General features: G+C 35.3%; 1 protein-coding gene across 2 annotated transcripts in view; it reads left to right on the top strand.

The window, feature by feature from the left end:
• Positions 1-15,095, top strand: part of Gs2 (glutamine synthetase 2) — a 35,652-nt gene that overhangs the window by 15,452 nt on the left and 5,105 nt on the right. The window contains exons 3-5 of one of the 2 annotated variants that reach the window (XM_074120164.1): positions 9,470-9,631; positions 12,056-12,201; positions 14,074-14,202. In XM_074120164.1, the coding sequence (XP_073976265.1) occupies positions 9,470-9,631; positions 12,056-12,201; positions 14,074-14,202 (437 nt within the window). The remainder of the gene's footprint in view (positions 1-9,469; positions 9,632-12,055; positions 12,202-14,073; positions 14,203-15,095) is intronic. The other variant, XM_074120165.1, reaches the window with a different exon arrangement.

The following is a 15,095-nucleotide window of genomic DNA, read 5'->3' as shown; positions in this document are numbered from 1 at the left end:
TCGTTTATAAATCGTCTTTACCATGATATCAGTTGCTCTGGGTTCAAAAAGGCGCCACAAAGGCTTCATTCTAAACACCATTTGAACATAGAAAAAATCGTTTATATCGTCTTTACCATGATATCAGTTGCTATGGGTTCAAAAAGGCGCCACAAAGGCTTCATTCTAAATACCATTTGAACTTAAAAAAAATCGTTTATATCGTCTTTACCATGATATCAGTTGCTATGGGTTCAAAAAGGCGCCACAAAGGCTTCATTCTAAATACCATTTGAACATAAAAAAAATCGTTTATATCGTCTTTACCATGATATCAGTTACTCTGGGTTCAAAAAGGCGCCAAAAAGGCTTCATTCTAAATATGATTTGAACATAAAAAAATCGTTTATATCGTCTTTACCATGATACCAATTGCTCTGGGTACAAAAAGGAGCCACAAAGGCTTCATTCTAAACACCATTTGAACATAGAAAAAATCGTTTATATCGTCTTTACCATGATATCAGTTGCTATGGGTTCAAAAAGGCGCCACAAAGGCTTCATTCTAAACACCATTTGAACATAAAAAAATCGTTTATAAATCGTCTTTACCATGATATCAGTTGCTCTTGGTTCAAAAAGGCGCCACAAAGGCTTCATTCTAAACACCATTTGAACATAAAAAAATCGTTTATAAATCGTCTTTACCATGATACCAATTGCTCTGGGTACAAAAAGGAGCCACAAAGGCTTCATTCTAAACACCATTTGAACATAAAAAAAATCGTTTATATCGTCTTTACCATGATATCAGTTACTCTGGGTTCAAAAAGGCGCCAAAAAGGCTTCATTCTAAATATGATTTGAACATAAAAAAATCGTTTATATCGTCTTTACCATGATACCAATTGCTCTGGGTACAAAAAGGAGCCACAAAGGCTTCATTCTAAACACCATTTGAACATAGAAAAAATCGTTTATATCGTCTTTACCATGATATCAGTTGCTATGGGTTCAAAAAGGCGCCACAAAGGCTTCATTCTAAATACCATTTGAACTTAAAAAAAATCGTTTATATCGTCTTTACCATGATATCAGTTGCTATGGGTTCAAAAAGGCGCCACAAAGGCTTCATTCTAAACACCATTTGAACATAAAAAAATCGTTTATAAATCGTCTTTACCATGATATCAGTTGCTCTTGGTTCAAAAAGGCGCCACAAAGGCTTCATTCTAAACACCATTTGAACATAAAAAAATCGTTTATAAATCGTCTTTACCATGATACCAATTGCTCTGGGTACAAAAAGGAGCCACAAAGGCTTCATTCTAAACACCATTTGAACATAAAAAAAATCGTTTATATCGTCTTTACCATGATATCAGTTACTCTGGGTTCAAAAAGGCGCCAAAAAGGCTTCATTCTAAATATGATTTGAACATAAAAAAATCGTTTATATCGTCTTTACCATGATACCAATTGCTCTGGGTACAAAAAGGAGCCACAAAGGCTTCATTCTAAACACCATTTGAACATAGAAAAAATCGTTTATATCGTCTTTACCATGATATCAGTTGCTATGGGTTCAAAAAGGCGCCACAAAGGCTTCATTCTAAATACCATTTGAACTTAAAAAAAATCGTTTATATCGTCTTTACCATGATATCATGCTCTGGGTTCAAAAAGCAGCCACAAAGGCTTCATTCTAAACACCATTTGAACATAAAAAAATCGTTTATAAATCGTCTTTACCATGATATCAGTTGCTCTGGGTTCAAAAAGGAGCCACAAAGGCTTCATTCTAAACACCATTTGATCATAAAAAATCGTTTATATCGTCTTTACCATGATATCAGTTACTCTGGGTTCAAAAAGCAGCCACAAAGGCTTCTTTCTAAACACCATTTGAACATAAAAAAATCGTTTATAAATCGTCTTTACCATGATATCAGTTGCTCTGGGTTCAAAAAGCAGCCACAAAGGCTTCATTCTAAACACCATTTGATCATAAAAAAATCGTTTATAAATCGTCTTTACCATGATATCAGTTGCTCTGGGTTCAAAAAGCAGCCACAAAGGCTTCATTCTAAACACCATTTGATCATAAAAAAATCGTTTATAAATCGTCTTTACCATGATATCAGTTGCTCTGGGTTCAAAAAGCAGCCACAAAGGCTTCATTCTAAACACCATTTGATCATAAAAAAATCGTTTATAAATCGTCTTTACCATGATATCAGTTGCTCTGGGTTCAAAAAGCAGCCACAAAGGCTTCATTCTAAACACCATTTGATCATAAAAAAATCGTTTATAAATCGTCTTTACCATGATATCAGTTGCTCTGGGTTCAAAAAGCAGCCACAAAGGCTTCATTCTAAACACCATTTGATCATAAAAAAATCGTTTATAAATCGTCTTTACCATGATATCAGTTGCTCTGGGTTCAAAAAGCAGCCACAAAGGCTTCATTCTAAACACCATTTGATCATAAAAAAATCGTTTATAAATCGTCTTTACCATGATATCAGTTGCTCTGGGTTCAAAAAGCAGCCACAAAGGCTTCATTCTAAACACCATTTGATCATAAAAAAATCGTTTATAAATCGTCTTTACCATGATATCAGTTACTCTGGGTTCAAAAAGCAGCCACAAAGGCTTCATTCTAAACACCATTTGATCATAAAAAAATCGTTTATAAATCGTCTTTACCATGATATCAGTTGCTCTGGGTTCAAAAAGCAGCCACAAAGGCTTCATTCTAAACACCATTTGATCATAAAAAAATCGTTTATAAATCGTCTTTACCATGATATCAGTTGCTCTGGGTTCAAAAAGGAGCCACAAAGGCTTCATTCTAAACACCATTTGATCATAAAAAATCGTTTATAAATCGTCTTTACCATGATATCAGTTGCTCTGGGTTCAAAAAGCAGCCACAAAGGCTTCATTCTAAACACCATTTGATCATAAAAAAATCGTTTATAAATCGTCTTTACCATGATATCAGTTGCTCTGGGTTCAAAAAGGAGCCACAAAGGCTTCATTCTAAACACCATTTGATCATAAAAAATCGTTTATATCGTCTTTACCATGATATCAGTTACTCTGGGTTCAAAAAGCAGCCACAAAGGCTTCTTTCTAAACACCATTTGAACATAAAAAAATCGTTTATAAATCGTCTTTACCATGATATCAGTTGCTCTGGGTTCAAAAAGCAGCCACAAAGGCTTCATTCTAAACACCATTTGATCATAAAAAAATCGTTTATAAATCGTCTTTACCATGATATCAGTTGCTCTGGGTTCAAAAAGGAGCCACAAAGGCTTCATTCTAAACACCATTTGATCATAAAAAATCGTTTATAAATCGTCTTTACCATGATATCAGTTGCTCTGGGTTCAAAAAGCAGCCACAAAGGCTTCATTCTAAACACCATTTGATCATAAAAAAATCGTTTATAAATCGTCTTTACCATGATATCAGTTGCTCTGGGTTCAAAAAGCAGCCACAAAGGCTTCATTCTAAACACCATTTGATCATAAAAAAATCGTTTATAAATCGTCTTTACCATGATATCAGTTGCTCTGGGTTCAAAAAGGAGCCACAAAGGCTTCATTCTAAACACCATTTGATCATAAAAAAATCGTTTATAAATCGTCTTTACCATGATATCAGTTGCTCTGGGTTCAAAAAGGAGCCACAAAGGCTTCATTCTAAACACCATTTGATCATAAAAAATCGTTTATAAATCGTCTTTACCATGATATCAGTTGCTCTGGGTTCAAAAAGGAGCCACAAAGGCTTCATTCTAAACACCATTTGAACATAAAAAAATCGTTTATAAATCGTCTTTACCATGATATCAGTTGCTCTTGGTTCAAAAAGGCGCCACAAAGGCTTCATTCTAAACACCATTTGAACATAAAAAAATCGTTTATAAATCGTCTTTACCATGATACCAATTGCTCTGGGTACAAAAAGGAGCCACAAAGGCTTCATTCTAAACACCATTTGATCGTAAAAAAATCGTTTATAAATCGTCTTTACCATGATATCAGTTGCTCTGGGTTCAAAAAGGAGCCACAAAGGCTTCATTCTAAACACCATTTGATCATAAAAAAATCGTTTATAAATCGTCTTTACCATGATATCAGTTGCTCTGGGTTCAAAAAGGAGCCACAAAGGCTTCATTCTAAACACCATTTGATCATAAAAAAATCGTTTATAAATCGTCTTTACCATGATATCAGTTGCTCTGGGTTCAAAAAGGAGCCACAAAGGCTTCATTCTAAACACCATTTGATCATAAAAAATCGTTTATAAATCGTCTTTACCATGATATCAGTTGCTCTGGGTTCAAAAAGGAGCCACAAAGGCTTCATTCTAAACACCATTTGAACATAAAAAAATCGTTTATAAATCGTCTTTACCATGATATCAGTTGCTCTTGGTTCAAAAAGGCGCCACAAAGGCTTCATTCTAAACACCATTTGAACATAAAAAAATCGTTTATAAATCGTCTTTACCATGATACCAATTGCTCTGGGTACAAAAAGGAGCCACAAAGGCTTCATTCTAAACACCATTTGATCGTAAAAAAATCGTTTATAAATCGTCTTTACCATGATATCAGTTACTCTGGGTTCAAAAAGCAGCCACAAAGGCTTCATTCTAAACACCATTTGATCATAAAAAAATCGTTTATAAATCGTCTTTACCATGATATCAGTTGCTCTGGGTTCAAAAAGCAGCCACAAAGGCTTCATTCTAAACACCATTTGATCATAAAAAAATCGTTTATAAATCGTCTTTACCATGATATCAGTTGCTCTGGGTTCAAAAAGGAGCCACAAAGGCTTCATTCTAAACACCATTTGATCATAAAAAATCGTTTATAAATCGTCTTTACCATGATATCAGTTGCTCTGGGTTCAAAAAGCAGCCACAAAGGCTTCATTCTAAACACCATTTGATCATAAAAAAATCGTTTATAAATCGTCTTTACCATGATATCAGTTGCTCTGGGTTCAAAAAGCAGCCACAAAGGCTTCATTCTAAACACCATTTGATCATAAAAAAATCGTTTATAAATCGTCTTTACCATGATATCAGTTGCTCTGGGTTCAAAAAGGAGCCACAAAGGCTTCATTCTAAACACCATTTGATCATAAAAAATCGTTTATATCGTCTTTACCATGATATCAGTTACTCTGGGTTCAAAAAGCAGCCACAAAGGCTTCTTTCTAAACACCATTTGAACATAAAAAAATCGTTTATAAATCGTCTTTACCATGATATCAGTTGCTCTGGGTTCAAAAAGCAGCCACAAAGGCTTCATTCTAAACACCATTTGATCATAAAAAAATCGTTTATAAATCGTCTTTACCATGATATCAGTTGCTCTGGGTTCAAAAAGGAGCCACAAAGGCTTCATTCTAAACACCATTTGATCATAAAAAATCGTTTATAAATCGTCTTTACCATGATATCAGTTGCTCTGGGTTCAAAAAGCAGCCACAAAGGCTTCATTCTAAACACCATTTGATCATAAAAAAATCGTTTATAAATCGTCTTTACCATGATATCAGTTGCTCTGGGTTCAAAAAGCAGCCACAAAGGCTTCATTCTAAACACCATTTGATCATAAAAAAATCGTTTATAAATCGTCTTTACCATGATATCAGTTGCTCTGGGTTCAAAAAGGAGCCACAAAGGCTTCATTCTAAACACCATTTGATCATAAAAAAATCGTTTATAAATCGTCTTTACCATGATATCAGTTGCTCTGGGTTCAAAAAGGAGCCACAAAGGCTTCATTCTAAACACCATTTGATCATAAAAAATCGTTTATAAATCGTCTTTACCATGATATCAGTTGCTCTGGGTTCAAAAAGGAGCCACAAAGGCTTCATTCTAAACACCATTTGAACATAAAAAAATCGTTTATAAATCGTCTTTACCATGATATCAGTTGCTCTTGGTTCAAAAAGGCGCCACAAAGGCTTCATTCTAAACACCATTTGAACATAAAAAAATCGTTTATAAATCGTCTTTACCATGATACCAATTGCTCTGGGTACAAAAAGGAGCCACAAAGGCTTCATTCTAAACACCATTTGATCGTAAAAAAATCGTTTATAAATCGTCTTTACCATGATATCAGTTGCTCTGGGTACAAAAAGGAGCCACAAAGGCTTCATTCTAAACACCATTTGATCGTAAAAAAATCGTTTATAAATCGTCTTTACCATGATATCAGTTGCTCTGGGTTCAAAAAGGAGCCACAAAGGCTTCATTCTAAACACCATTTGATCATAAAAAATCGTTTATGACCCCATTCTTAATTCTCACGATTTAAAAAAATTTCTATTAAAATTCTTTCCATTTATTATTTTTTCAATTATCGTTTTTTTAATTTATATTTTTTATCCTCAAATCTTTTAAGTATATTTTGATTTTCGACAAAATAGACTGCAAAGTACTTTTTTAAAATAAGCGTAACAATTTTTAATGTTGCATTTAATGTAATTAATAGTCCTGGTTGCAATACTACTACTTGCATACATGAAGCACGTAGATACTGGTCGGCCTTGACCGCATCTCTAAAACAGTGTACAGAGATCAGGGGGGATTACATCATTGGAGCAAAAAAAAAAAAGTGGTGGGGGGAAATATACAGAATTAATTATAACGAAATGGACATATTTAGATAGCTTTGGCAACAGCGTATACAGGTGGCATCAACATCCTCTGTTATTTAGTTTATTAAATCATCATGGTCTTAAAAAATAACTTCTATCATAATAATTACCTATTCAACTAGTAAGAGAATCTATTGTAATCACTTACCTCTAATGTACCATTACCGTACATTGCACTGGCTTACCACCTGTATAGTATTAATAAGAATCAAGTGTGAGACTGAATTTCCCAAATTTAGTGAAAATCTACCCACCGGAAGTGCCCATTTTACTGAATAGATTTTCCAGTTTTCAAGGATTTTCTCCAAAATGGCGGCTTCGATTTCCTTTAAACTTTGTAGAGCTAATTGCTCTGACGTAGCTCTACAACTTTTATTTGGAACATTTTCTTGGGAAGAATTAATTAAGGGCACTTCTGGGCGAAGGGGGTGGTTAGACTTACCTCTAATGTGCCATTACTGTGCATTGTACAGGCTTACCACCTGTATAGTATTAATAAGAATCAAGTGTGAGACTGAATTTCCCAAATTTAGTGAAAATCTACCCACCGGAAGTGCCCATTTTACTGAATAGATTTTCCAGTTTTCAAGGATTTTCTCCAAAATGGCGGCTTCGATTTCCTTTAAACTTTGTAGAGCTAATTGCTCTGACGTAGCTCTACAACTTTTATTTGGAACATTTTCTTGGGAAGAATTAATTAAGGGCACTTCTGGGCGAAGGGGGTGGTTAGACTTACCTCTAATGTGCCATTACTGTGCATTGTACAGGCTTACCACCTGTATAGTATTAATAAGAATCAAGTGTGAGACTGAATTTCCCAAATTTAGTGAAAATCTACCCACCGGAAGTGCCCATTTTACTGAATAGATTTTCCAGTTTTCAAGGATTTTCTCCAAAATGGCGGCTTCGATTTCCTTTAAACTTTGTAGAGCTAATTGCTCTGACGTAGCTCTACAACTTTTATTTGGAACATTTTCTTGGGAAGAATTAATTAAGGGCACTTCTGGGCGAAGGGGGTGGTTAGACTTACCTCTAATGTGCCATTACTGTGCATTGTACAGGCTTACCACCTGTATAGTATTAATAAGAATCAAGTGTGAGACTGAATTTCCCAAATTTAGTGAAAATCTACCCACCGGAAGTGCCCATTTTACTGAATAGATTTTCCAGTTTTCAAGGATTTTCTCCAAAATGGCGGCTTCGATTTCCTTTAAACTTTGTAGAGCTAATTGCTCTGACGTAGCTCTACAACTTTTATTTGGAACATTTTCTTGGGAAGAATTAATTAAGGGCACTTCTGGGCGAAGGGGGTGGTTAGACTTACCTCTAATGTGCCATTACTGTGCATTGTACAGGCTTACCACCTGTATAGTATTAATAAGAATCAAGTGTGAGACTGAATTTCCCAAATTTAGTGAAAATCTACCCACCGGAAGTGCCCATTTTACTGAATAGATTTTCCAGTTTTCAAGGATTTTCTCCAAAATGGCGGCTTCGATTTCCTTTAAACTTTGTAGAGCTAATTGCTCTGACGTAGCTCTACAACTTTTATTTGGAACATTTTCTTGGGAAGAATTAATTAAGGGCACTTCTGGGCGAAGGGGGTGGTTAGACTTACCTCTAATGTGCCATTACTGTGCATTGTACAGGCTTACCACCTGTATAGTATTAATAAGAATCAAGTGTGAGACTGAATTTCCCAAATTTAGTGAAAATCTACCCACCGGAAGTGCCCATTTTACTGAATAGATTTTCCAGTTTTCAAGGATTTTCTCCAAAATGGCGGCTTCGATTTCCTTTAAACTTTGTAGAGCTAATTGCTCTGACGTAGCTCTACAACTTTTATTTGGAACATTTTCTTGGGAAGAATTAATTAAGGGCACTTCTGGGCGAAGGGGGTGGTTAGACTTACCTCTAATGTGCCATTACTGTGCATTGTACAGGCTTACCACCTGTATAGTATTAATAAGAATCAAGTGTGAGACTGAATTTCCCAAATTTAGTGAAAATCTACCCACCGGAAGTGCCCATTTTACTGAATAGATTTTCCAGTTTTCAAGGATTTTCTCCAAAATGGCGGCTTCGATTTCCTTTAAACTTGGTGAGCTAATTGCTCTTAAGTAGCTCTACAACTTTTTTTTGTAACATTTTCCCGGGAACAATCAATTAAGGGCACTTCTGGGCAAGGGGGGGTGGTTTTAGAATTTTCCGTATTTTACGGATTTTCTCTCAAACGGCTCCAAAGATTTTATTTTAACGTTGTAACAATCATCTCAAACTCATAAATCTAGAAGTTTTACTGGGAAAACTGTAGGTGCCAGTTTTCTTGTGTGATGTACGGTCCTATCTCTTGTGATCTGTCAAGGAACTGTAATCGGAATCGCTTCCTTATTCAATGGATTGCTTACATTACGAAAAAAAAAAGAGAGTACTTCTTGGTTGATCAACTTCCTCCTCGTTCGAGGAATGTTAGTTGGTGCATCCCATTCTATAGCCTCAGATAGAAAGGGTTAACTGCACCTAAAATTAAATCAAGATAAAACCAAAAAATTAAGTTCTCTCAAGGTTACATCGAAAAATGTTGAAAGAGAGAATGTTGTTTCATAAAAAAAACAAAATTATTTACTCACTTGTGATCGTCAAAACCGTCCATTTCCGGTAGCACGATCGCGCTACGCCTCAGATTGAGTAGGAGAGAGAAAGTGTTTGCAATCAACTAAAATTAAGATTAAAATTATTTAAAAAGAATTAATTATCTCTTTTTTTGCTTGTTTTTTTTGTTTTTTTAGAATTACCAATTTGGAATTATGACGGAAGTAGTACGTACCAGTCTGAAGGTGCCAACAGTGATACCTTTCTATATCCGGTTGCCATGTACAGAGATCCTTTCCGTTTGGGAAATAACAAACTAGTATTGTGCGACACCTATAAATACAATAAAAAACCTACAGGTAAGTTATTCTGTCATCGTTAGTGGGATAATAGAAACGGGATAAGGTTTTTTTTGTTTGTGCTTACTTCCTTAGAAGATGAGACTCAAGGATCACAAACTTGCGACTGGAGTGTCCCCAGTGTTCATACGTATTTCTTCTTCCATCTTCAGGGTCATTCTGGTGCTAAGAACTGATTAATGTTCTTCTTCAACATTGATTTTATCGAATCTAATAGTTAACTTTGGAGGCGTTGCCCCAGATAGCCGAGCGGGGTTAGAGGTTGTCTGAAAAAAAAAAATATATATATATATATATATTAGTGGATTACATAAATTAAGTAATTGTTTCCATCTCAAGAAGTCTTTCGTGCCAGGCTCGAGAACTTATCACCCTAGCTACGTATAAAACGTAAAATACATTTTAAAATATATAAAGATATCTATTGATTAAATAGATAAGCATTTCTTATTCAGTCCTCTTTCTTTATTTAAAATTACGGGTCAATAAGAACCACGGCCTTCGTGAATAGCACTATTTGTGGTTTTGGATCGACTGTAGATAACTATAAATTCAAAAGATGATTACAAAAATGATGATAAATGAGTTCGTTAAAATGATGATAAACTTTTTAATAGATTAACATAGAAAGTGATAAAATCGTTTTAGTTTCTTATTAATTCACCATATTTTCTTTAAAAAAAACTCTTCCATAAAAATTGTAATACGATAATATTGAACACAAAGAAGCTCCACTTTGTATCACTTGTGGCCCATTTTTACATTAAAAGAGGGTTGCGTGTAAAATGATTGAATTTTAAATGGCAATCGAGCACAAAGTAAAGCAATTAATTGTTTATGTTTACAAAAAATAAAAATCATTCAACTATTCCAGATTGCTTAATAAACGAAGGTTCAGTAAATTTTTGGAATTGATTTCATCACCATAGAAACCAGAAATCGCATACACGGTACATGCTATTCTTTCACAATGAATTGAACTTTTGGTAGGACTTTGAGAATAGTAGGAGGTACTTACTTGATGACTTGATGCTGTTGTCAATTAGTTGCATCATCAACCCGGAATTCATCGCGTCGAGAAATTCTTCAATTTTTTTTTATTTTTAGTAGCTATACGAGTAGAATTTTCACCAAGTGAGGAAGGAAGTGACGCAAGGCATAATCTTCAATCGTTCTAGACGATGGTGGCAATTGTTGCTGTCGACGGCAGTATAATCTAAAAAACTTGAATTTTGGTGGTGGATTGTTAAATGCAAAGGGACAAAAGTGCAAGTACAAAAAAAACAACAAAAGATAACGGAACATCGATAACAAGTGGAAGTGAATTCATAGAAGGGTACAGAAGTGCGCTAATTGTAAATATGACGACAATAACAGAAATGAAAATAATAAAGAAATTTTTAGGGGAGGGATTAGCTATGCGGTTAGCGTATTGGATTCCCACGCGGAGGTCCCGGAGTTCGAATCCAGCTGCTGGCCCTTAGATTTTCCCTTCCTAGGGAGCTTCTTACAGCTCACTGTCCGGTGATGGGCTAGTGTTGTCTGTAACAAGAGAACACTGTCCGGAGGCCGGCAGTGCACTGAAAAAAGCTCCCAAGCGCTAATAAGGGGGCGTCCATAAATGACGTAACGCTAAAAAATCTCCTTTTTTGACCCCCTGCCCCCTTTGTCACACTGAGTCACAATTTTTTTCCTCCCCCCCCCCCAAAAAATGATGTCACAACTTTGTTTTCCCCCCCTAAAAAAAGAAATCTAATTTCTTCTTACTTCCTGCTGCGATTTCAGACAATTTTTGAATCTCTTTTTCCGTAAGTTCCTTCAAATCTACAGAATTTTTTGACTTCTTTTTTTAAATGAAAAAGTGATTTAAAAAAGCGTGACATAACGCTGATTCTATCCACCTAACTCCCTCTTGTCACAAAGTGTCACAATTATTCTACCCCTCCCCCCCACGTCATTTATTCCCCCTAACCACAGCTGTTGATGCGCTAAAAAAAATAAAAGAGATTTTTGCCGCCATATACGCGGCATTGGTCCCAGTAAGTAAAAGTGCTATGCCGCTATGTTAATATATTGCCTGATCTTTATGTTTTAAGATAAACGTAAATTTTTAAACATTAGTTAATTTAATTATTTAGTTGCAAATAGCTATTATTTAAAAATTAAGTAAAATTCAGATAATACTCAAAACAAAAAAAATAAAGACAACGGACTACCTTCTAATGAAGGTTGCAAAAGTAAACCTACTTACGCGGAGAAAAGGTTAAAATGTCTCCTCTGGCGGTGCGCATGCGCATCAGAAAAGTTTAGTTTCTGATCGGACTATATATGTAAACAAAAAAATTTACTTTATGAACAGTCCTAATTTTTATGAAAAATCTAAACTTAAATTAATATATTATTTTTCTTATTATATGTTTATAGAATCAAATCATAGACACTCTTGTTTACAAGCGATGAAAGCCGCGGCTAAGCATGAACCATGGTTTGGTATTGAACAAGAATATACACTATTGGATATGGACGGCAGGCCATTTGGTTGGCCAAAGAATGGATTCCCAGGACCTCAGGTATGGATGGATTTGTATGCTGAGATTCTTAAATTTTAGTGTTAATAGCTTCAGTGTAAGACGGTTAATATTTTGCTCGAGAATAGCTTTTGAACATATTTAAGCATGTCCATCCTGTTTAGGCATGTTTGTACAGGATGTTTTGCTAATCTAGCATGAGTTTCTCAGCTCCTTTCAATATTAAAACTGTCCGGTAGGACAGTTGTATAAGGGTTGATCATCAAAAACTGCACGAAAAAGCGTAAAGTTGAAAAACTCCCAACTTTGACAATTTTTTTCTCTTTTTCTATAAAAGATAAAATTCCCAAATTTTCTTTATAAAGTAGGGCAAATCCTCCTTTACAACTGTAATTTTTTTGCAACAACATAGATATAATAGATTTCGAGAAAAAAGTTGCTGAAAATGAGCTAAAACGGCATTTTCAAAAATGGTTGTTCTTCTTGTTGTTGTTGTTACCTTTTTTGTAAACTGCGTAGCGCCTAAACGCGTGAACCGATTTTCATGAATGAGGTGTCATTCGATTCGGAATTTTATGTAGATGTGCCTTTTGGGGGTCTCGACGCTGTACATCGAATGGGAGAGGAGTTAGCCTCCTTTATGTAAGGCCCCCTCCAAAATTATTATTTCTAATTTCTCTGTAAATCTTGGCCCGATTTTGATAAAATTTGGTAGGATCATAGGGTTATGGCTTCCCTACGTAACATTAAAACGACATTCTGCTCTTACACTTGTTAAGAGGAAGTATAGCAATCGTTTCAAATTATCGAGACGTGAACCGATTTTCATGAATGAAGTGTCATTCGAATCGAAATTTTGTTCAGACTTGTATTTTAAAAGTCTCGACGCTATGCCTCATAAGGAGAGAAGTTTGCCCCACCCAAATAATAGACAAAAAGAAAAATCTACAGTTAACAAAAACTTACAGTTTAAAATGTTAAGTATAAGGGTTGATTAAACGCCAAAATGCACACAAATCAGCAGGTAACCAATATTTCATTCATTCTTCATTGATATTATTTAAGTAATTTTACTGCATTAACTTTTCCTTCACATTTTTAGAATTTATTAGATGTCACAGACCCTTATGCTGGCCATTTCATTCATAATCTGTGACATCTAATAAATTCTAAAAATGTGAAGGAAACGTTAATGCAGTAAAATTACTTAAATAATATCAATGAAGTATGAATGAAATGTTGATTACCTGCTGATTTGTGTGCATTTTGGCGTTTAATCAACCCTTATACTTAACATTTTAAACTGTAAGTTTTTGTTAAGGAGATTATATAATAGCAGAAGTAATTAGTGAAACTTGCAGTAAATGAATACAGTAAGAATCAGGGAACGCCAATCGACTAACCAAGCGCAGAAGGATAGCTGACAAGTTGCAAGAATAGGAGGAAACTGCTTTCCTGTATCCCAAACTGAGGCAAACAGCTTCCCGACAAGATTTTAAAGTCGTATCCTAAGTTCGGGTTCAGTCAATAAGAAGTTTTTCGTAAAAAAAAAGAAGATGTAGTGGACAAGAAGTTATAATTTTTATCGATATAAGTAATAAGGTAGGCTCAACCAAACTTAAGATTATAATAGCAAGCGTTCTGCTCAAAAAGAAATACGAACTCATAATGGATTTGAAGGGCAGGATAGGTGGACTACATCAATCTTAAGTAATCCTTCCAGTCCTAAGTCTTTCACCGCTCCAAACTACATTCATTTCCACTATCCTCAAGAATGTCCAAATCCTGATATGGTTTTACTTTCTCCCCATCGATCTCATCCCAGTTGTGGCTTTGAGCCGATTTCAGGATAAAAAATTATCCCTTTTTTTTTTTTTCAAAAATGTCTTTATTGATTTTTTCTATCCATTTCAGGGACCTTATTATTGCGGCGTTGGTGCTAACAAAGTAACCGCAAGAGATATTGTGGAATCTCATTATAGAGCTTGCCTGTACACTGGAATTAATATTTCCGGCACCAATGCGGAAGTTATGCCCGCTCAGGTAATTATTTAACTTATTAATAAAAATTAAATTCTGAAAATATTACTCAAGTGGGAGAATTAAAAAGTTTGAATTCATGATTTTCTATTGTTAATGGTCCTGATCCTAAACAACGGATATTGCACCTTAGCTCAGAAAGAGTATTGAAACCTACATACTTGATCTCTGCTGGATCCAAATTTTTAATAATTACCTAGAACTCTACATTGCTGTAGGCTCAACTTTCAGGAGCTTCATGTTTTGTTTGTAAGTCTTGTGAGAACAACGTAATGCTTTCCTCTAAGATAATGAAGGGTATAGAGCAGCCCAAAAGTACTTACGAGGTCAACTACTCGTACCAACTAAAAACAGGCAAGGTCTTTAGGGTGGTTTTGGTATGGAAATCTACACAATACACCACCGTTTCAATTTAAGCGGTAAAAGAGGATGGACCTCCTTAAGATTAAGATTCTAGTAGGGCGGCCCAAGGCCCACGCCACTGCGACCCATTTGGATCTATTATGGCTCTTACTCTCTAGAGCTCGCCCTCCAGACCCGTCAGTTTTTAATTCTAGAGAGCGACTCTTGGGTAAAGCTCCTCAGGCCTTGGTTTTTCCTCCCCGAAAAGTGGACATCCTTAGCCAGATGGGCCCCCTTAGTAAAACATGTTGCTAAACGTGAGACACCTAACCATGCCCGTATGTACGATGAAGCTGAGCGTAACTTATGCACTTATCTCAGGATGGCAATCTTGCTAAATTCACGCTTAAGAGAAGCTTCAATCATTTAAATAATAGATATTGATTGTGAATCATCGATCGATTTATCTCTGATCCAAGCTTACTTTTTTTTTTATTTTTATTTTGGGAGGACTTCATTTCATTTCCTACAGGAGTTGGGAAGTATGCGAAAGC

This window comes from Rhodnius prolixus, unplaced genomic scaffold (genome assembly GCF_049639745.1).
Source record: "Rhodnius prolixus isolate KJV_2025 unplaced genomic scaffold, Rpr scaffold_2, whole genome shotgun sequence".
In the NCBI taxonomy this organism is placed as follows: domain Eukaryota; kingdom Metazoa; phylum Arthropoda; class Insecta; order Hemiptera; family Reduviidae; genus Rhodnius; species Rhodnius prolixus.
Note: the sequence above shows the minus strand (reverse complement) of the source record. Positions and strands in the feature narration are given on the sequence as shown.